The 21,875-nt window shown below is 44.4% G+C and overlaps 1 protein-coding gene across 1 annotated transcript in view; it reads right to left on the reverse strand.

The window, feature by feature from the left end:
* Nucleotides 1-21,875, reverse strand: part of ehbp1 (EH domain binding protein 1) — a 156,966-nt gene continuing 135,091 nt past the window's right edge. The window contains 4 exon segments of the mRNA XM_048269122.1: nt 1-512; nt 905-1,019; nt 8,270-8,343; nt 9,707-9,806. Of these exon segments, the coding sequence (XP_048125079.1) occupies nt 422-512; nt 905-1,019; nt 8,270-8,343; nt 9,707-9,806 (380 nt within the window). The 3' untranslated portion in view covers nt 1-421.

A 21,875-nucleotide genomic window follows, 5' to 3' on the forward strand; every position in this document is an offset into this window, starting at 1 on the left:
CCCACCCCCTTCTCAAAGAATCAGTACACAGTATTTCTGATTTAAGGTAAGTTTTGCACGGAGCTGTGTGTTACATACAAGTACCTTGTTTGACAAAGCAAACAAAAAAAGAGACAAGAAATTATATATATTTTATAAGTGGAAGAAATTTTCTCAGTATAAACTCAGTACAAAGAGGGCGGACACATGAAACCCTCAGCTAAGTCAGCTCTGCCCTGGAGATAAAGGACTGGTTCTTTTTTTTTTCAAAGGGTCACATGTCATAAAATTAAATGAAACAATGGGGGCATCTCAAAATCTCTACTGCTGATGAATCTCTTTACATGTACTAAAAAATAACTGTTGTTTTGTTGTTTTCCTCCACTTGGGGGAGGGGAACAACAGAACTAAACAAACAAACAAAAACAAGAAAAGATGACAATCATTGAAGGACACACTTCTCTTCTTTCTTGGCCATCTTGCCCTTGTTCTGCTCCAGAGTTCTCTCCAGGTGCTCGTCCTCCTCCTCGGCTCTGAGGACAAACAGAAGACAGAGACAGGTGTGGGCACGGCTGCAGGAGACACGTGTGTGGACATGGACACACAAGGACAGACTCGGAGACTGGGGACACTGAGGCACCTGTGGGACATGTATGGAGCACGACTGGAGTGCACGCTATTACAGATGGGAGCACACTCACACTTTCTCTCACACACACACACACACACCACTACCTGCATGCACTTTCACTTGTGCTCTAGAAAGAACACCATGCACTCCACCAGCTCCCCCGCTTTTAAACACTCCACTCCACCCTCAACCACAGGGCCCTGGGCTGTGGTTTTCCAGCATGCTTTGCCACAAGAAGTGATCGTGACAAACAGACAGAGACAGTGAGACGCAAGAGAGAGATAGAGGACTTACTGTTTCTCCTGCGCGTCCAGGTCCCGCACCAGGGCGTCCCTCTTGTTGACCAGTATGACCAGTTCGTCCAGGAGTAGCTGCTCACGCCACTTCTGGGCCTCTGTCTTCTGCCAGTCTGTTGGGACAACAGGGCGAGACACCGCTAAGCATTCTGGGAATTTCAAAACCAAAACATTCTACACAGCACAGAGATTGTGGCCTGATTTGAGAGACTCCAATAACTCCAAACAAATCGTGGCGCAGTGTCTTCATGAGACGATCCTAATCGCTCCGATTTGACTGAACCTGACATGTCTTTTTCCATGACTGGTGGCAATAAACAAGCTTGTTGAATAATGCTGCTCTTGAATGTGGTTGCAGTCACGTCGCCTGGTATTTTAATCCCAGCGCAAGAATGCAATGTTCAAACAGGAGCGGAGCGGCACGGCCTGATGTGGGTGCGAGGCACTCTTGATATATCAGGACAGCGGGCAGCGTCAGGAAGGGTTCCAGAAGGTTCTGGAGAAGCCCCACTTGGGGCCTGGTGCTGGGCTACTCTGAGCAGGGGTAGGGGGACAGGAGCAGGAGCAGGGGCAGGGGCAGGGGCAGGGCGGAGAGCCAGTCCTGCAGGCAGGTGAGCCCTGGAGCTGAGGCTGAAATATCAGCCCGGGTGCCACATTCACAGACACGCCGATACCAGTGCAGATTAGAGAGAGGTGTCACAGCCAACCTGGAGCTGCCTCACCGGCAAGCTATGCCTTGTTAAAGCTTACACACACATAATACAAGCCCCCCCACACACACACACACACACACACACACACATACACACAGACAGTTGGCCAGGGCGATAGCCTATTTACATTAATTCAGACACACCAGCACAAGTCGTCCAAACAAATTCATGTTGGGGCTGTGCACGTGAACACAAGCATAGACTCAAAGGACTTGGCCAAACCAAATATTGTCAGAAAACCACAACATGAAGACATTTGTGTGGACTTGTGTTTTTGCTTTTTAAAATGTAAGTGTACTGCTACAAAAAAATGAGTCCTGTTTTCCTACCTCTTGTTGCTTTAAATTGCAACTGTTGAGCGCAGCCCCTGCTGAGCCCCATGTGTTTGTCCTGAAAGGTCTGCTCTTTTCTCATTTAACCTCCCTGCCTTTGAAGTGGCGCAGAGAGTGAAATGAGCACAGTTCCAATATTTGGCCTGTTATTTTCCCCCCTTCAGACCGCAACGAGTCCTAGGCGTTGTGTCATTAGCCTTTACAACAGCTAACACTGGAAATATGCTAGCAATGTTTGAAGACATTTTTGTTTTGGTATGGGGGGTTAAGACATCTTCAAAGAGGCAGGTTTGCAGTGGGAGGAGGAGGATGAGGAAGGGATCATTAGGAGATTAAAGGCCGATGTTGGAAAAAAACAAAAAAACACCCAACTTGGTGCTACTGTGGTGACGTAGAAGAGCAGTCGCGGTGGAGTCCGAGGCCAGGCAGGTAAACACGGAGATGGGGGAGGAGAAAGGGGGACGGGCGGGAGCAGCCTGACGGGGGCCGCAAGAGGGGCTGGAGTAGAGTGGAGTGAGGGGAGAAAAGCCTGTTGCTGAGTGGTGTGGTAATTGGCTGTCCCTCCTCTGCCATGAGGGACTGTTTACAGCACCACAGCCACAGTCAGGTCAGTCTGGACCAGAGAAAGAGCGAGTGAGTGAGTGAGTGAGTGAGTGTGTGAGTGTGTGAGTGTGTGTGTGTGTGTGTGTGTGTGTGTGTGTGTGTGTTTTTCTTTCTCTTTTCCTTTTCTTCTTTTTCCTCTCCATTCGATCTGTCGTTACTCCTGGTCCTCCGTCAAAAAAACGACAATGCCCACTTCACAAAGAAACTGCCCAGAGGGGACGGAGGGGAAAGCTACAGCCAACACACACAAAAAAAAATTCTCAAATATTTTGAAGGTAAATGGGGTGGGGTGTGTGTCGAAGGGGGAGAAAGAGAAGGGGTGGAATCCCCCTCCTTTTCCAGCTTGTTCTCTTCCCCTGTAGCCGTCCTCTTTTCCCCTCACACACACACTCACACACACACACACACACACACACAAGCCAAGAAGCCAAAGGCTCCTGCCCAACAGGGAAGGGAGAAGGAGCATGCTGCTGTCAATCACCAGCCTTGCCGTCCCGCCTCCCTCATTAGGAAAGTAAACAATGAAGAGGAGCAATGAGAGACATCGCTGAACAAATGAGGACCAGGAAGGGAGATCTGCCCCCTTGAAAAATAAAATAAATAAATAAATAATAAGAAAAAACCGGCAGGCTGGGAAACAAGGCACTGCCTAAATTTGTCCCTCCCTACTGCAAAAAAATAAGAAGAGAAGGAGGGAGAGAGAGAGTGTGTGTGTGTGTGTGAGAGAGAGAATGGCGCAAAGAGTGTGTGCACAATCCTTTTGGATTACTCCTGCCTCTCTCTCCCTTTCTTCGCTGCCCTGGGCAATCCCGTTAAAACTCACATGCTTGGTGCTTATTCAGATAACCCTAACAATACACACCAATGGTAACCATGTGAGTCTTCACAAGCCACACAAGAATGCACTGGTTCAAATCCCCATGACCCCCCTCCTATGCAAAATTTATTCAAGAGCGCTAACTGCTCAGCGGCGTCGTGAAAGCAAGTGCTCCTTACTCGCGGCTTCCGTGACTTAATATTTTAGCAATTTTTGCAACAGCTACAACGTTCGACTTCAGGAAGTAGGACTTGGATTTTTGGCTAGCAAGTGGGCGAAGAAAGTTTTTCTTTTTGGGTTTGGGAAAAAAAATACTTTGAGAAAGTCGGAATCATCTGGAGAAAGGAGAAGGGGGAGTTTTGCGGTCCTGTTGCACAAGATCTCAGCTCCTGCTCACGTCGACTGACAGGCAAAGATGGCGCTGGAGGGAGGCCAACTTTAGCAGGCACACAGAGGGCAACATGGAAAATAATGGGTGGTGGGGCAGGGGGAGTTGTAGAGGGTCAACAGAAGAGTAATTCTCTTATAACCAATCTCAAAGTACATATATTTTGAACATTTAGAAAATCACAAACTTCGAAAAGTACTTTACTCGGACAGTTAATTGTCACCGAAGAGCATAACATGGCACATAACTGTGCCCTGGCTGGAACTGATTCAACTGTGTTCTGTTCAGGCTTGTAGAGGGAAAATTTCACATATAGTCGAGTCATAAATATGGCGAGTGAGTCAAGGCATGTCACCAGGTAGAGTTGTGTTTAGTTCTGAGAGTGGACCAAGCCCTTGTGATCACCCAATAAGAGTCAACCTGTAGCCACAAAACTGGCAGTAAACAGGCGAGAACAATGTGTGAGAAAAAAACGAGAGAAATCTGACACGTTTCCCAGTTTTTAATGAGGGGAAACTTCTGACAAGTGTACTATGGCATCAAACCGGTTAAGACTGCACATAATGACAACTGTTTAACCGAATTCTTTTAGCGGAACCACTTAAAGTGATGTGTGAGTGTAACGTGATTACAGCATAATGTTGAAACTAAATTGAACAGCTGACAGCCGGAATATGTTTTCGGGCGGTTGTATTGAACTAAACTCAAGCTATGTTCATAAGTTTTGAGAACACAGAAGGGTGGATTGACATCACACAGGAGGGACGGAAAAACCTGAACAAAACCTTTAGAAATCCTAGAGATACACTCAGATGGAAATTAAACAGGCTCTCTGTGAATAGTGTAAAGAAGGGGGGAGTTGTCCCTCTTTTGCCTTATCTCCAGTTCCAGTCAACTAGCAATCTTGAAAGAGTTTGCAACATCATCAAAGCTGGCCATTTGATAGGATTCTACCAGTGCACCTAATCAATCTGAGGAATACGGCGGCCTAGACTTGTAACAAAGCTCAAATAGATTTACAAATGGGGTTGTTGGGGGGATAAGCTCCTGCACAGGATTACATATTGATTTTAAACATATAAAAAAAGCTTATCATATAAAACCGCACACACACACACAAACACACACAAACACAAAATAGGAGACCTCTGCATAAATCCCTTTAAGAGTGAAGCATCCACTTTCAAATAACACGCCCTGGAGTCAACCAAGTCACGGGAAAAAAAGAGGAGAGAAAAAAGTCTGAATGTATGTCCGTGTGTGTGTGTATGTGTGTGTGTGTGTGTGTGTGTGTGTGTGTGTGTGTGTGTGTGTATGTATGTCCGTGTGTGTGTGTGTGTGTGTGTGTGTGCGGGCAGATGAAAAAGGGCAAAAAGGGATCAATTCGGTAGCAGTGAATTAAGAGTGCAGGCATACTGCACAAGGCCACGTTCCCAGACTGCTTCATCCTCACCCAACAGGTAGATGGGAAATAAAACCCTGGAGGGACGCTGAGATCAGGGTTTATATTGGCACACACCCCAACTCTGTCTAGGGAGTGCTTAAATGTGGAGGACTAACTCACGGCCTGGGACACTTTCACATCTGTCCGCTAATGGTTAGTGAGGGGCACTTAAGAGTCATCAGTCTACAAATCACCACAATCAGTGTTTCTCCTTTGACGGAAGAAAGCTGTGAGAATTATTTTGTAGAGACTAACAAATCAACATCGAAATATATCAATCAATATCCTGCAAGTATAGTTTCACAGACAATACAACAGGATTACTTTCACCCAAATGATCAGGTAGATACACACACACACACAGACACACTGACATACATACCTACGTCATCTGTAGCTTCTTATCATTTTACATTACATCAGGGAAGCCACATTCACTACCAGTACTCCCTAGTGACACACATAAGCTAGTATTGGTTCTAATCTTGTTTTAGTTTTTCTCGCTCTCTCTCTGATGCTGGTTGAGCTGATTTGATAGTGGTTGTGGGGGGACTTCTCCTACCTCCCCTTACGCACATACCTGCGCGTGCACACACACACACACACACACACACACACACACACACACATACACTTGCCCAGCCGTCATAGGTTAGGCTAGATGATGGTTCTGTGAGAAGATTTGGGGTGTTTGCTATCAGGAATAAGTGTGTGTGTGTGTGTGTGTGTGTGTGTGTGTGTGTGTATGTATGTCCGTGTGCGGTGTGTGTGTGTGTGTGTGTGTGTGCGGGCAGATGAAAAAAAGGGCAAAAAGGGATCAATTGGTAGCAGTGAATTAAGAGTGCAGGCATACTGCACAAGGCCACGTTCCCAGACTGCTTCATCCCTCACCCAACAGGTAGATGGGAAATAAAACCCTGGAGGGACGCTGAGATCAGGGTTTATATTGGCACACACCCCAACTCTGTCTAGGGAGTGCTTTAAATGTGGAGGACTAACTCAATGCCTGGGACACTTTCACATCTGTCCGCTAATGGTTAGTGAGGGGCACTTAGAGTCATCAGTCTACAAATCACCACAATCAGTGTTTCTCCTTTGACGGAAGAAAGCTGTGAGAATTATTTTGTAGAGACTCAACAAATCAACATCGAAATATATCAATCAATATCCTGCAAGTATAGTTTCACAGACAATACAACAGGATTACTTTCACCCAAATGATCAGGTAGATACACACACACACACAGACACACTGACATACATACCTACGTCATCTGTAGCTTCTTATCATTTTACATTACATCAGGGAAGCCACATTCACTACCAGTACTCCCTAGTGACACACATAAGCTAGTATTGGTTCTAATCTTGTTTTAGTTTTTCTCGCTCTCTCTCTGATGCTGGTTGAGCTGATTTGATAGTGGTTGTGGGGGGACTTCTCCTACCTCCCCCACACATTGACATACCTGTGTGCACACACACACACGCACATATATATACACACACACACACACACACACACACACATTGCCTTGCCCCTGGGCCATAGGTTAGGCTAGATGATGGTTCTGTGAGAAGATTTGGGGTGTTTGCTATCAGGAATAAGTGTGTGTGTGTGTGCTGCCGTGTGTGTGTGTGTGTGTGTCTGCTCCAGCGGCTCCACGGCTTGCCTCCCTCTTCTCTGTGTCATCAGCTGGCCAAGCAAATCAGCAATTACCTGTCGGCAGCCGGCCACCCTGAATGGACCTGTTGGAGCACCAAATAAGAGAGGGGGCGCGCACGCCTCCTGGCCACTAGCTCAGAACTATCTCTGCTGCTGGGGGAAGAAAGCCCTCAGCCCAACGTGGAGAGCTCAAACCCCTTCGGCCGGGGAGAGCATGTCAGCAGACAGGCAGAGAGAGAGGGAGAGAGAGGGGGAGAGAGAGAGAGAGAGAGAGAGAGAGAAGACATATCTTGAAGAGACTGATAAGTTGGAAACCCTTGAAAAACTCCAGTTTAGCAGTGTGCAGGCTGAGGGAGCGCGCTGCATGCTGAACGTGCAGCGGGGATCTACAGCCACACAGACACCAAGCTGAGACACCATCTACTCTCTCTCTCTCTCTAGGCTTACGAACGCTTCACACGCTCAAGACACACACCACTACAGTCACAGAAATCCTGTGGTGTGAGACTGTTTGAAAAGTAAAAAAGAAATAAAAAAATACATATGTATTTTTTTGTTGGTTGGTGTGTAGATTTATTTTAAGGTTATGTTGGATAAGAAGGTGGTGAGGGAGGTCCTTCCACCTCAATATCCATGCATTACGACACACACGTCTACAGAGGAATTGCTGTCTGGCAGGCAGCTTGGGCACTAGAGGCTGTTTACAGCTTCGGTGGTGGTGTCCCTGCTTGGCTATGCACAACCACCGGTGGCCCAGTCCCCTCAACCTAATTACAATTGATTTATGATGGATCAGGTAAGCTTTATCAGGTGCAGAAAGAAATTACCATGGCTGGCCGCGGGGTGAGGCGGGGTCACCATCGAATAGCAAAATCAATTTGCATTGATTGTAAAAGGTTCATTTTGCAAAAGAGGACACCGTCAAAGGGATTAAAGTTAACCAGACAACTTTGATACCACACAATAGGCTTTTTTATACCTTTTTCCCTGGCAGGATAACATGCACTCTGGAAGATTATGTGGGTGTGTGTGTATTTATATGTCCACAATCTGGGATGTCTGCGAACACATCAAATAGATTTCTCATTGATGTGCGTGCCATTCAGGCTTATGGCAGGTATAATGTAGGTCACTATACATAACTGTGTAGATGCTGAGGCTTACCGTTATGCATACAAATGCACTACACACAGACCAATAATGTCTCAATGTGATGCCATATGAAATAAAACATTTTTTTTAAAAAATGAAATGACTCATATCAGAGATGATAAAATCATCAGGTTTTAATGAAGTGCTATCAGGACTGTTCTTTTTTGCAGAGCCCCCATCCCCCAAACACACACACATACACACAGACACACACACGCAAACTCGCTCACCAATATCTCATCCTCTCTTACCTTCAATTGCCAGCATTGCTCTTAACTCCCGGTTCAGCAGCTCAAAGCGTCTCTCAAGATCATGTTCTTTTTCCCTGGGCAAGTTGTAAAAGTTCATCAATATGTTAATGACTAAATCATTAAACACTTAAAGAAACCTTTAATAAACATTGATTCGAGCACTCGCCTGCACCTCCACCCACCACACATTAATCTACTGCAAATAACTGATACACAAACCCCAAACACAAGAGCTGTTTGGGGTTGATACGAAGAGAGAGGGAGAGAGAGAGAGACGGAGGCAAAATAGAGGGATAAAAAAATAAGAGGGGTGGGGTATCAACGTGCAAATTCAATTTGACTTCTTTCAAAATGTATTGGAAATGAGCTAATTCTCCCCATAATAGAATTTGTCCTTCAGAGCCCCCGGTCCAGCACAAAGACAGAACTGAGAGAAAATAATCATGGTGGCGGGCTTAATTGACCACTTAAAAAAAGACTCCCTTCCAGTGATATAATGTGATTAGAATACTTCAATCTGCCATTTGCAAAAAGGGGCTTTGAACCTCCTTCTATGATGGGAATAAAAAGGCAGTGATTTCCCCCCCCCCTCTGAAACACGTCACCTCCCTGCAGACGGAGGACGAGAAGAGCCTTAATGAATCCCAGCCTCACTGAGGTCAATATCAAAAACTATGCCAAGCTTAAACTACCAGTCCCGCTTCTACTCCTACATAACAGTGAGTGACATAGATGTGTGTATACACACACACACATACACACACACACACAAAAGGAGTAACTGTATGTGTATGTATGTACATATATATTTTTCATAGATCATAAATACATTTATTCATAAAAATAAATAAACAAATATATACACCTCATGTCACATATAAGCAATACATATCTGTCCAGTTCAAGCTTGGCATTGACTTTATGCATTACACTTATGTATAATAATTTAATTTTGAGGTATATAAAATGCTGGTACAACAAAATGAATGGTTAATTGAGTGTCTAAGTGACATGATCAGGCTGCAGCGGTAGTGGTAGAGGAGGAGGTGCAGAGAAGAAGAGGAGAGGAGAGGAGAGGAGGGGAGAGGAGAGGAGAGGAGGGGAGAGGAGAGGGCTGGAGAGGAGAGGAGAGAAGGGGAGGGGAGAGGAGAGGAGAGGAGAGGGCTGGAGAGGAGAGGAGAGGAGAGGAGAGGAGAGGGCTGGAGAGGAGGAGGAGAGGAGAGGAGAGGAGGGGAGGGGAGGGAGGAGGAGAGGAGAGGAGAGGAGGAGAGGAGGGCTGGAGAGGGAGGAGAGGAGAGGGAGGAGGGAGAGAGAGGGGGAGGAGGAGAGGGAGGGGGAGGGGAGGGGAGGGAGGGGAGAGGAGAGGAGGGGAGAGGAGGGCTGGGAGAGGAGAGGAGGGGAGCTGATGCAGGGGGAGACGGGAGAGTGGGAACTCACAGCAGAGAGAGCTGATTCTGCCTCCTGATCAGCGCGTTCTTCTTGTTGACCAGCATGAACCACTCCTGCATCATGGCCTCCTCCTCCTCCTTGTTATTCCCTGCAGGAAGAACACAAGAAGCAGGTTAGTGGGTCTTTTCCTCCCCCCGTTGCCCGTCTCTAAACATTAACGTATTGCAGAAGATTGGAGATTATACGGTATGGACACACACAAACACAACACACACACACACACACACACACACACTCTACCATGTAGCTGCCTGTTTTCAAGCAGAGTGACATAACCTGGTATGTTCAGCAGGAGTAACCGCAACACAGCTGAGCATAAATATCAAGTGTCTGCATAGCTTAAATACCTATGACACAATATCTACAGCGTACACAAAGCCGTTTATTTTTCATAGTGGATTAACTGAAAGTGTATTAGAGGGCCAGTGGAACAAACCAAACAGGATCAAAACACTAAACAATCCTGTTGTACATCACACCTGTGCAGAAGACTTAGCTCCTACCTCACAAGAATTTACAGAAGATCATCCGACACACACACACACACACACACACACAACCATATACACACAGATACGTTTAAGTTAAGCGCTTCCCCACCCCCTTGAGTGAGGTGAATCAAATGAGATTATCCGACAGGTTCGGCACAACAGCTGAGATTGACACGGAAGTTAGGAAGTCAGCCAGATGTGTGTTTCGAGGCAAAATATGAGACACTTTGCGAGACGGCAACCATTGTCAATAAGACTGAGCTGATGCTGGATTAAAAGCAGGGATTACTGCAGGGTTACACACACACACACACACACACACACACACTTAAGGCCATGTGGCGGGAGAGCTTAAGCATTTACGTGGCTCTCTCAGGCCTAGCTCAGCATGGGGGTCTAATGCTCCCCAACGTTAATGTAATACACAGGGAACGTGTGCCAAACGTCGGGCGCTTAAACCGCAGGCGAGACGTCGCCCTCACTGGAGGCTTAGATGCTGGGCTGAGGAGGATGGCGAAAGAAATCCCAACATGGCCGACATTTCCTCTTCACTGGGGCACGGTTTGCAAACGACACAGTGCCAATAAGTAAGCTTGTGCGGTAACTTCAGGTGAAGCAAATGCATTGCTGCAAGCCAGCGTCTGACTGTGTTCATGTGTATACTTAGGATTTTCGCAAGTGTCGCCTTGAATAAATGTGGAATGCGTGTTTATGCCTTCAGGTCGACGTGAGGACTCCAGCTCGACTCAGCTGTTTAAAGCAATGGTGGAGGAGGAGCGGGAGGCAAGTCTGAGGCATGTGACTTTGTGAGTCGGCACGCAGCATCGTAAATGTTTCACTGACGCTAATTATTTATTTGAGGGCCGACGAAGGTGGAGGTGGCGTGTGAGGCGTGGAGATGAAAGATCTCAGCTTACGTAATCACCTCTGCACCTTAGTGCCTCGGTGAAAACAGCCTTGCACCGACAGAATCAACAAGCCGAGTGAACGTCACTGCGAAAAAAAGCAGCCTGTGCTTTGCTAATGGGCACAGACAGAGACAAATAAGCCAACCTCTTCTGGAGTCTGGAGGTGCTCTGTGGAGCCAGCAGAGCTGGCATGCAGAAGCTTACACCTCTCCACACACACACACACACACACACAAAAACCCTGGCCACAGCAAAAGTGTGTGCAGCATGGCAAACTTCGCCATAAAGCGTGAAATAATATTCATTCGCTGATGGGAGCCGGTGACCTGGACCTGGACCTGACCCGAGGTTATCCATTAGTGCCGTAGATTTCTGAAACAATCTGGGAATCATACTGTGAATCATTTAATAGCGACTGATCTACAAGCTCAAGGAGTCAAGCTGAGGGCTGGTACCACGGGCGCATATTAAAAAATACAACTAATCTCCCTTAATATGCAGCCAACTTGCATCAACTTAAAGTAGTAAATATTTCATATGAAGTTGCCATGATTATAAATAACAATCACTTTTGTTATCAATACTATAATACTTGGTGCATTTGAATGCAATAAAACACCTGCAAGACTGACCGATGCAACTAAACAGCAGAACATCTAAATGGCGATATTTGAAGGTCTATTACTACACTGTCCAAAATGTGTGGCTACTGTCGGATTGAAATGAACCCCTAGTTCTTAGGGACTTAATCTGATCCAGTGTCACCCATGCTCTGGCGGGAGGTAGAATGGCGTCTCTCTCTCTCTCTCTCTCTCTCTCTCTCTCTCTCTCTCTCTCTCTCTCTCTCTCTCTCTCTCTCTCTCTCTCTCTCTCTCTCTCTCTCTCTCTTCCTTTCATTTCTGCCCCTCTTGCTCCTGCTCTCGTCTCTGTGGTGGGGACTTGGCACCCATGTGACGGTGACGCCGGTCATGTGAGACAGACAAATCCACGGGCCACAACAAAGGCAACGCCGCCCGACGGGGGGGCTCTGGCGGGTAGAAGCCCTGTCACTTGCCGCCGCCCCCCCACCACCACCACCACCACCCCAAGCCGAAACACAGGATTGTTCTGCAGGGGGAGTCTCTCTCAAGTCTGTCCCTTGCCCAGATGTGTGTCATTTTATTAATAAAAAAAGAGAAGAGAGAGAGACAGACAGAGGGGGAGAAAGAGAGGGTGAAAAAAGAGGAGAAAAAAGTTCAATGAATCAGTCCATTGGATTACCGTGGAGGATGTTTTTTCTTTTTCTTTTTTTTTATTTTTTTTAACATTTTCCTCCATATCCTTGGAAGGGATAAAGTATGCACTGACAGGTCATTGTGACTCGGCACGGTCAAATAAAACAAGCAAATAATAAACGCTAATATTAAGCCTGTGTGACATTGTGGAGGGACTTGGGATTAGACCACGGCAACATCCCCCCACCTACACCCCGAACGGCCATCCCAGGCTGTGTAAGTATGAGTGTGTGTGTGTGAGACCGCGCACTTGTAGAGGGGCTTTCTGTCCTCTGCTGTTTGTGTCAAGTCTCACACACACACACACACACACACACACACACACACACACACACATACACACACACACTCCAGAGCCAAACCCTTGAACGTTGACCCTGGTCACTTCTGACTCAGGCAAGAAGGCATTCTCGCCCCCTATTCTGCAGACCAAACCTTTGATCTCGGTGATTGGGCCACACTAGGACACACAGCTCGCTTCATTAAGTGAAAATTCCACAAGCCCAATTACTATTCAGCGACGGAGTGGCGAGACCTTTCTCCTTCGCTCCAACTCGACTCAGCTGAGGTTTTACTTTCTGAAGTTAACTAGTAGAGGATGAAGCCTTTGTTTATGTTGATGTTATTGTGTCTGATTAGTTAATTTGGTCACACAGATTCATTCAAAGGCTGAATTGCTTTGGTATATGACAACTTTTCTGCACTATGCTGCTTTAAGCTTATTTTATTTATGCCCTAAAACACTACTTAAAAGGGAAGATACAGATCTCAAAACTGTGTGTAAAATTGAGATATTTACAAAATAATTATGTTTCCAAAAACAATGAAAATGTTTATTAAAGCAAATATATAAATGGTATAAAATCTTAATTGAAAAAATAGGCAAAAAAATAGATGCTTTTCTACTTCTGAAGATTACTCATAATATAAAAAAGTTAAATAAATAATATTCATAACCCCTTTTTTACTGTTCTCTATTTTGATTATGATAATAATTAAAAAAAAAGATCCCCACTATTTTTTCTACTGGTTCATGGGTAGAAATTCACATTGAGGCGAATGCCACAAATGTGCTATGAAATAATGCTATTTAATTCCAGGACAATACCACAGAACCTCAGAGATTGTTGTCATTTACTATATTAAATAGATAACATGAATACAAGTACATTAAATACATATTTATGTCACTGCACTTGTTTTACACTTGGCAAGCCTTTTGTTGTTTTTACCATTATGTCATTATTGCTCTTCAATTTCCATTCCACTTCAATCGTTCATATTTCTAGCAAAGTCATAGGTCACCAAGTTATAATGAAAATGTCCAGGCAAACAATAACTGTCAATGATACTGCCATCCAAAGTGATCATAGACACTAGTGCATTGTACAGTTTTTTGTGTGGATGTGCAATTTTTGTACTGGATGTTGGTGAGAGTGTTACAAATAGAACAGGTCCTGTCTATAACCCAAGGGAGTAGCCTAATATAGGTCTGCAAAATTGGACTAAAGCCACAGCTCTATTGATACATGATATTTAAATATACTTAAGTCCTTGTAGTCATAAATGTGACACTCTCCTCTGGTGTCCTTTACTGGCTGGTACATAACCAACAACTGTTTCATCAATGTGTGTGTGTTTTTTTTTCTCTCTCTCTCTCTGTTCTATATCTGCATCAGCATTAACAAATATTTGACTGTGAGTGTCTCAGCATTTTTATGAGGTAGATATTAAATGTATCACACACACACACACACACACACACACAATAGTAAAGAGAACCACGTCCCCCCCTAAAATAAATTGAAGTGCCTGTGTGTATTTTACAATTACAAAACAAATTATAAAACAATTACCCCCATTTTAACCACTGGTACCATGATAATTTTCAGTGTTATTGTGTTATAAACTCTAAACACATTATGATAATCAGATCACCCACCAACTAGGCTGTGCTGATTTTTTTTAAAATTTCAGATCAGATCACACATAAAGCCCACAAAAATATCTCAAGTCCCCTGCTTTGACATACCCATACAAATAATAATAATAAAAGCTTAAATTAGAATTTAAAAGTAAACTTACGCAACGGGAGGACTGTTTTGTTTTGCCTTATTTTAGTTTAATTACATATTTCCCCACCTCATTTGAGATAGATAAAAATCTGCAAATTGTATTATGCTACCAGAACAATTACAAATGAATGCTGATTTTGGCGCGTCCTGTTAAAAAGACCTGGATTTCCTTTCCTCCAAAAAGAGTGGAAGGAGGGGGGGGCAAGAGGGGGGAGGAGTAGGAAGAAAAGAAAAAAGGAAAAGTAGAAAAAGAAAAGAAATATATTAAACCTTGTGATCACAGCAAGCGCTTCACATTTCTTATCCAACCATTTTCTGTTTAATCCAATACCCAGTAATCCAATTTGTCTATCGGAGTTTTAAGGGGGCAGATCTCAACTTCTCTGCGGCTAAGTCACTTTTTGAACATTACAATTTATTTGGAGTGGAGTGACACCGCACAGACTCCTCATTACACACTGCTGTTGTGACCATGCTCTAATGTTGTGAAGATGTTTTTTAAGGACAGGAAAGAGAGAGAGAGAGAGAGAGAGAAAGAGAGAGAAAGAGAGTAAGAAACTGAGAAAGAAAGGGAGCAAAGAAAAGCAGTAAGAAGGAAGGAAAGAAAGACAGAAAGAAAGAAAGAAAGAAAGAAAGGAAAAGGGAAGAAAAAAAGAACAAGATGAACATTGTTTCCTGTGATTAAGTAAGAGCTCATTAAAGGGCTGTCGCCGCTTCTTTCTGAATATGCATGAAGCACATAATCAGATCGGGCGCCATCACTGGAGGGGAATATGGTAAGTACAAAAGGATTGATTTAATGACTTGGAGTGGCTCTGCATTGGGGAGCAGTCTTGTTAGCTGGGGAATGAAAGGGTGGTGACTAGCCGCGCTCCGTTCGGGAGGGAAAAAGAAAGGTAGTTTAGCTTTTAGCCACAATACCTAATCTCTGGATAAAGCGGCGCTGCTATTGTGCCAGGGTGGAGGCCGCTACTAGTTGCAAAACGGATAGAGAACGCCTTTGCTCTTGTTTAAGTCAAACTGGTTAACCTCAGACTCCTGTCTGTCTCTCTCCTTCTCTCACTCTATATCATGCTCTCTCTGCGTTTTGGTTTCATTGGCCACTGTGTCTTTGAGCAATCCAAATCCCAGAGGCTGTTACTATTTCTGATACAGAAATGCATATGCAGTAGAGATTTTGAGCAACATAGACAAGCTCTTAATTAATGCACATGAACAGAAAAGGTATTTCAAGGACACAAACATAGTATATATATATGCACAGCTACATACACATGTATATAAATGACCTATTTATTTATAGTCTATATTTACTTTTTATATACTTTGATAACTAGTTTGCTAGATATGTATCCATGCAGATGTATAGATATTACCGGATGGAGCAAAGCAAACGACATGAGTGGGAATCTTTGAGTGGGAATTTTTCATTGCAGGTTATCAGTGAATACCAGAGAGAAAGGACTAATAAATGATCAAAATGATTCTGAGGATACCAGGGCCTTTTGACCAGTTCATCCTATATCCCCCCACCTCCCTTTCCCTCTCGCTCAGTCTCCCTTACAAAATGCCAGGCCCCTAACCAAGTAGGATTTCAATTGCACTGCTGTTGCTGTTATTTATCATTTGTTGCTTGCCTTTCGGCTTAACCCTCACGAGCACCCCGCAACTCAACACAGTCAAAAATAATAATGCTACAAAAAAAGTAGAGCAAGAATTCATAATCATAGGCTGTGTTTAACTGCAGGGGGACAATCCACTGGCTGTGCCTGGCCCAGGCCAAAGTCCCTTTTAATGAGAGGAAAGTCTTGGCTATACATACACGGTTATCGTGCCATCCTTTCATGTAATTGTTTGAGCGTGTGCACCGTGTGAGAAAGGCATGGACAGACAGGTTCTCTTCTCTGCCACAATGGTCGGTCTCTCTCTCTCTCCCTCTCTGCTCTCTCTCTCTCTCTCGCTCATCACTCCCTACTGCGTAGAAGCACAAACAGCCCTCAGCAAACACCCCAGAGCTAACAGCGGATCACACCTCTCCCTTTTTGGCTCACTATATATGTGAGTATGTGTGTGTGGTTTGGGGTAGGAGAGGGGGGTAAAACAAACACTCGGATAATAGATTTCTCTTTTTCGATTGAAATGTTTCGTATCATTTCACTCTGGGAAAAAAAAGAGAGAAGTTCCCTCTCGACTCCTCACACATCCGCAGCTTTTTTTTGTGCTAATCTCCCTGATGTTTTCTTTTGTCTTTACAGTAGGAATTCATTATTAAAAACAGTTTGCCGTCAAGGGATGCAAGTCAAGTGTGCAGTATATATTGTTGTTGGCTTTCAACGACCCATAGCCATGAAAAAACACACACCCCACCACACACATACATACACACACACACTCCATCAAATTTGCTGTGTGAGTGTGTGTGTGTGTATTTTTTCAATCAATAAACATTATCACCGACTGACAGACTATGGCATCTCTGTATCTCCCATCTGGGAGAGAGCAAGTCCACTATCTTGGTCTAACCACTGGGGCCAGGATTCATTCATCTCACAGCACAGAGGGAAAATAAAAATATAACCTCTTCTTCTAATACTGTAAAACTAATAATACAAAATACCAATAAACAAACATAAAAGATGATTGGCAATAAATGATGAAAACCTGACCAAACTAAAACTGTTATGACATGTAATCTCTGCTAAATGAATAGGGAAGGGATTGTTTATGCAACAGAAGTCTGCTAACGTAGTCATTGCAGTAGTTCTATTTGCCAATAACTACTAAACTACCGTAATAAACAGAAAAAACCCATGTAACCAATAATACAAAACAAATCTAAGCACTAACCACAAAGAGTTAAAAGAGAATTCAATGGTTCTGGGAAAACGGACAGAAACCAAGAGAGAGAACCGCAGTTGTAGAATTTTTAGCGCAATTAGCATCTATTAGTGGAGCCCTTCACCTTCATAACAGTGGCAAAACTCAAGGAGAGAGCACAAAATAAAGGCACGACCCTATTGGACTGCCAGGGAAACACTGGCGACCGAGGTGCCCCCTTTTACTCAGCTCCTTATTATTTTGATCATTGCTGCTATTGCCATGATTTCATTCGGTGGGTCTCCTCGAGGGTTCGCCAGGGCAGTGTGTTCACCACATAGCCAGAATCAAGGGCCTTTTGTGAAAAGCAGGACACTTCAGGTAATTAATATTGTACGAGGGGCAGATGAGAGATCCGGCAAAGAGAAAGATCACCTGGTGAAGGCTCGGGGAAAAGAAAGAGGGATAGGGAGAAAAGGTGTTTCATTAAAAGGCTTTTCTCGGGGGCCATACAAGGCCTACGAGGACAATGCACCGACACCGTATTTTAGCACTTGTGCTCAACAGGCTCTCCAAGGGCCCGCCACCGATGAGAAGAGAAAAACCTATCCTGGTTAATAATCTCATAACAATGGCTAAAAGACATCATCCTATTAACTAGTGATCTCCAGCGCTAATGCCTGTTACTACCCCCACTCCATTGAGGAGAGGGGGGGCTCGGAGCAGCCAGTGGGGACCCTGGCCTGGCATATAGGCCTCTTTCACCTTTTATCCATCACCCTTGTTTAGGGACCTTTGAAGTGGCTGCCAAGAAGTGTCACTGATATTATGGAGCTCTACGACATTTGTCACAAAAAAAATGGTAAAAAGGACTGATTGTATTGGTTAAGTTCCACAAGACGGTTGTAATGAGGGAATGAATTTAATGTGGATGCGATGGATCAATGATTTCCTTTTTCTGTACCTAGCTCCCCTCAAATCCTTTGTTCCCTTTGCGAGTCATTTGGTGTCTACATGTAGACCGAATATCTCCTCAGAGCTACATAACTAGCAACACCTCCTCCCCACCCCCCTCATCTTTTTTCCCCTTTCGTCCTCCTTTTTGCCTCCGACTCCTTGTTGCACATTTTACCTTTCTTTACCTCCCCTCCTTTTTACGTCTTTTCTTCCCAGGAGAGAGGGAGAATATTTAATGAGCACAGCGGCCTGAAAAGGCTCAGGACTCGGCGACACAAAAAGCGTTAAAAATTCTCATTTAGTTGTCTTTATTTTGCTAGCGCCATGTGGTCCTTGAAGATGGTGAAAACATGGGAAGCGAAGGGGAGATCAGAGCAGTCTCATTAGCATGGGCACAGTGCTGGAGAGGCCGCAGCTATACGGCAGGGCCTACTCCAGAGTGCCCGAGAGAGAGAGAGAGAGAGAGAGAGAGAGAGAGAGAGAGAGAGAGAGAGAGAGAGCAATGGAGAGAAAGAAAGGAGAGAGTAGAACGAGAGAGGAGAGAACGGCTGGTGGTAAGCTCTCGGTCCTCATTGTGCTTTTGTCTTTCCCCCCAGACTGCCACACAGCAGGGGCGGCCGCTAGCCCCCAGGTTGCATGCGAGAATTATATAAAAAACACACAACTACAAAAAAAAAAAAAACTAAAAAAAATTCTAAAGGCTTTTTTTCATTAAATAAGGAGGGTAAAAATAAAACTAATAGGTTTAAATGTCATCGCTAATTCTGGTGTATTTGAATATAAGGTGAACGAGACGGGTAGGACCATGTAAGGTGAATTTTCTTGCAAATGGTCAGATTCATCAACCAAAATATTAAAGATTAAGCAAAAATAACTACTTCCTTCCTTTTTTTTCTAGTATCTCCTGCCAAAGACTTTCCATTAATAAATATTTCGACTGGTAAGAGCATGGGCAAAAGAATTCCATGTATATTATTAAATGTTGGCCATTAATGGGGGAAAACCTACATGTTTTAAATTCAAATACAGAGCCACAATTGCAGCACTGCATAGTTTATGCTCTCCCCATCAATTACATGTGTGACTACTCATGTACATATATTAATCCCATCAAAACTACACGTATCAGAACACTCGCAAAGCAGGTGCGTGTGCAAAGTATGTGTGTACACATAATTAAAGTACATATCAGTGAGCAGGCTAAATAAACGGCCGGTGCTTTGATGAATGGGAGGTGGGGGGGGAAAAGAGTGGGAGAGGGACTGCAAAAGAGTGACAGAGAGAAGGAGGGAGAGACGGGAGAGGGAGAGAAAAAAGCAGACCCTGTTAATGGCCTCCATCTTGCCCCGGCCTTTCCAAGTTGTAGTGAAACGGATAAAGGCCTAGTTGGATGGGTTTATCTGCTAAATCCTTGTGCTTGGCCTGCTATCTTGGATGATGACCCCGAAGAATGTCAACAGCTCATTTCCCAGAGAGCTGGAAGGAGTCACCATGCAAGTCATAATCTGCTTGCCTCTCAAAGGCCTCCGACTCAAACGCCGCCTTGCACCATGCAAGCTGTTCAATCGCCTTCAGCCTTCCAAAGTCTCGACTGACTAGTCAGGAGACAAACATGATTCGGTAATGAACCAAATCAACATATGGGTTTTTGTTTTTTAAAGCATTTATATTGAAGCATCTCTGCACGCCATGTGGATTTTACAATTCATTTGAAAATAATCCTTTTAAACTGATGACATGTTTTCAGATGAGGTCCTTTACTTATTTTACTTCAACAAAAATTTCACGCATCGAGAAATATTTTTTAAACTAAGAAATTGTACCATTTTAAAATTACAATCCATTTTCATTTACTGAGCCCCTCCCCTTCTCCTTCCATTTTTTTTGCAGTGACCACTTATTTCCCTTGGTAACACAAGTCACGAACTGAGAAGCAAAAACCTGAATGACTGTTTCTTCTGCCCTTTTTTTCCCCCCTCTCTCTCAGGAGTCCGTCTGTTGGCAGGGGCCGTCTGCAGTGAGCTCGCTGGCCTCTGCTGGGTTCCAGCACCAGATGTTGCCCAAATGATCAACAATTGGGGGCAACAATGACAAAAAAGAGAGAAGAGGTGGAGAGAGGAGAGCAGAGCAAAGCAGGACTGGGGGAGGTAAAAGGGGGGGGTCAGAATAAATTAATGACTGATTCCTCCAGCTTTGATGGAATTAGAAGCACTCCTTTTCTCAATGTGCCATGTGAACGTCCTTGCGTTAAACGTTTTTTCTTCCCCCCCCCCCGCCACCACCCCTTCTCTCTCCTTCTTTTCCTCTGTCCCCTTTTTTGACAAGTAAGGCCACCCAGCAGAAAGCAACTGATGCAAAACCCAGGAGTAATCCCCTCTGTTTATCTCCTCTCTGTGGTTAGCCCTAACACAGAGCCCATTATCTCATGGATTTAGGCAAACTTTCATTTATTTGTTGGCCTTGGGTATTTTTTTTTTTTACCCCTTTCTCCAACTTTGTTGCTGGAGAGGAGGATCCCCCAAGTCCCCCTATTCCAATGTAAATAGATTTGCATAGGGGGCTACAATGCATCTAGTTGGGGTCCTGATTAGCCAACAGTGGGGTAAGGCTTGCTTGCATGCAGGGGTCCTCGAGCACACATGTATATGTAAAAAAATGGGGGCTTCCAGTAGTGAGGAGCGAGTGCATGCATATGTATCTGTGGTGTGGGCACCAGAGCCCCCCCAAATGTTTCAGTGGGCCAAGAGGGATATGCCGAAACAGGCCACGGTTCCTCTCTCTCTCTCTCTCTTCCTCTGTCTGTCTGCCTGCTCTCCCCCCCCCCTTTTTTCAGCCAAAAACAAGGGCAGCATACCATGCTGTGGTGTGCAACTTGGCTAGAAGCGAAGAATCTTGTTTATGCTGTCTGAGTCTGGGTTTTTGTGTTTATGCTTATACAAAAGCAATGGCGTGCCACAATGAAAACAGAAAAGTGAAACAGAGTGTTTCATTCCAGTCAGGGACGTGAGACACCTAATTTTTAAAACATGGATTGAAAAAAAAAAGACAAATAAAGTAAATAAATAAATAAACAGACTTAAAATAAAATATATATGACAATATACCTCTGAACAGTGAATAACACTGATGTCTACAAAATCCATAGTAATGATGTCGATGTGAGATGCTGTTTGCAAATAAAGCAGGCCTTTACTGGAGGGCTAGATTAGAGTGCCTGAGAAGCGTGCGCTGAGAGCAGGGATCTCACAGGTGGCTGCTAAGCTGCGGCGCTTTGGTTTGCTCTGTCTGTGTATTTACACACACTGAGGTGGCAGAGTCTGGCAGAAGCGGCAGGGGGTGTGACGGCGAGGTGGAGAAATGGTCAAGTCAGCTGATTATGCTCCGACCAGACCCTGAGTACATGATACACAAGCAGCTGCATAGAAAATGTAACTTTCTGAGGACAGATTGAAGTGGCTAGAGGCACTTCATAGGATGCTGTTCTTTCATTGCTTGCATTTGGAGCTGAAGATCTTACTTTAATGTCAAAAATGACGTATATATCCGACAAGCTTAGTTCTGCCATGACACTCAATGGCATGCTATTAAGTGCTTAGGCGACAGTAAAAACAAGGCTTGATAAGAGAGATACAACT

This window comes from Alosa alosa, chromosome 18 (assembly GCF_017589495.1).
Source record: "Alosa alosa isolate M-15738 ecotype Scorff River chromosome 18, AALO_Geno_1.1, whole genome shotgun sequence".
In the NCBI taxonomy this organism is placed as follows: Eukaryota; Metazoa; Chordata; class Actinopteri; order Clupeiformes; family Clupeidae; genus Alosa; species Alosa alosa.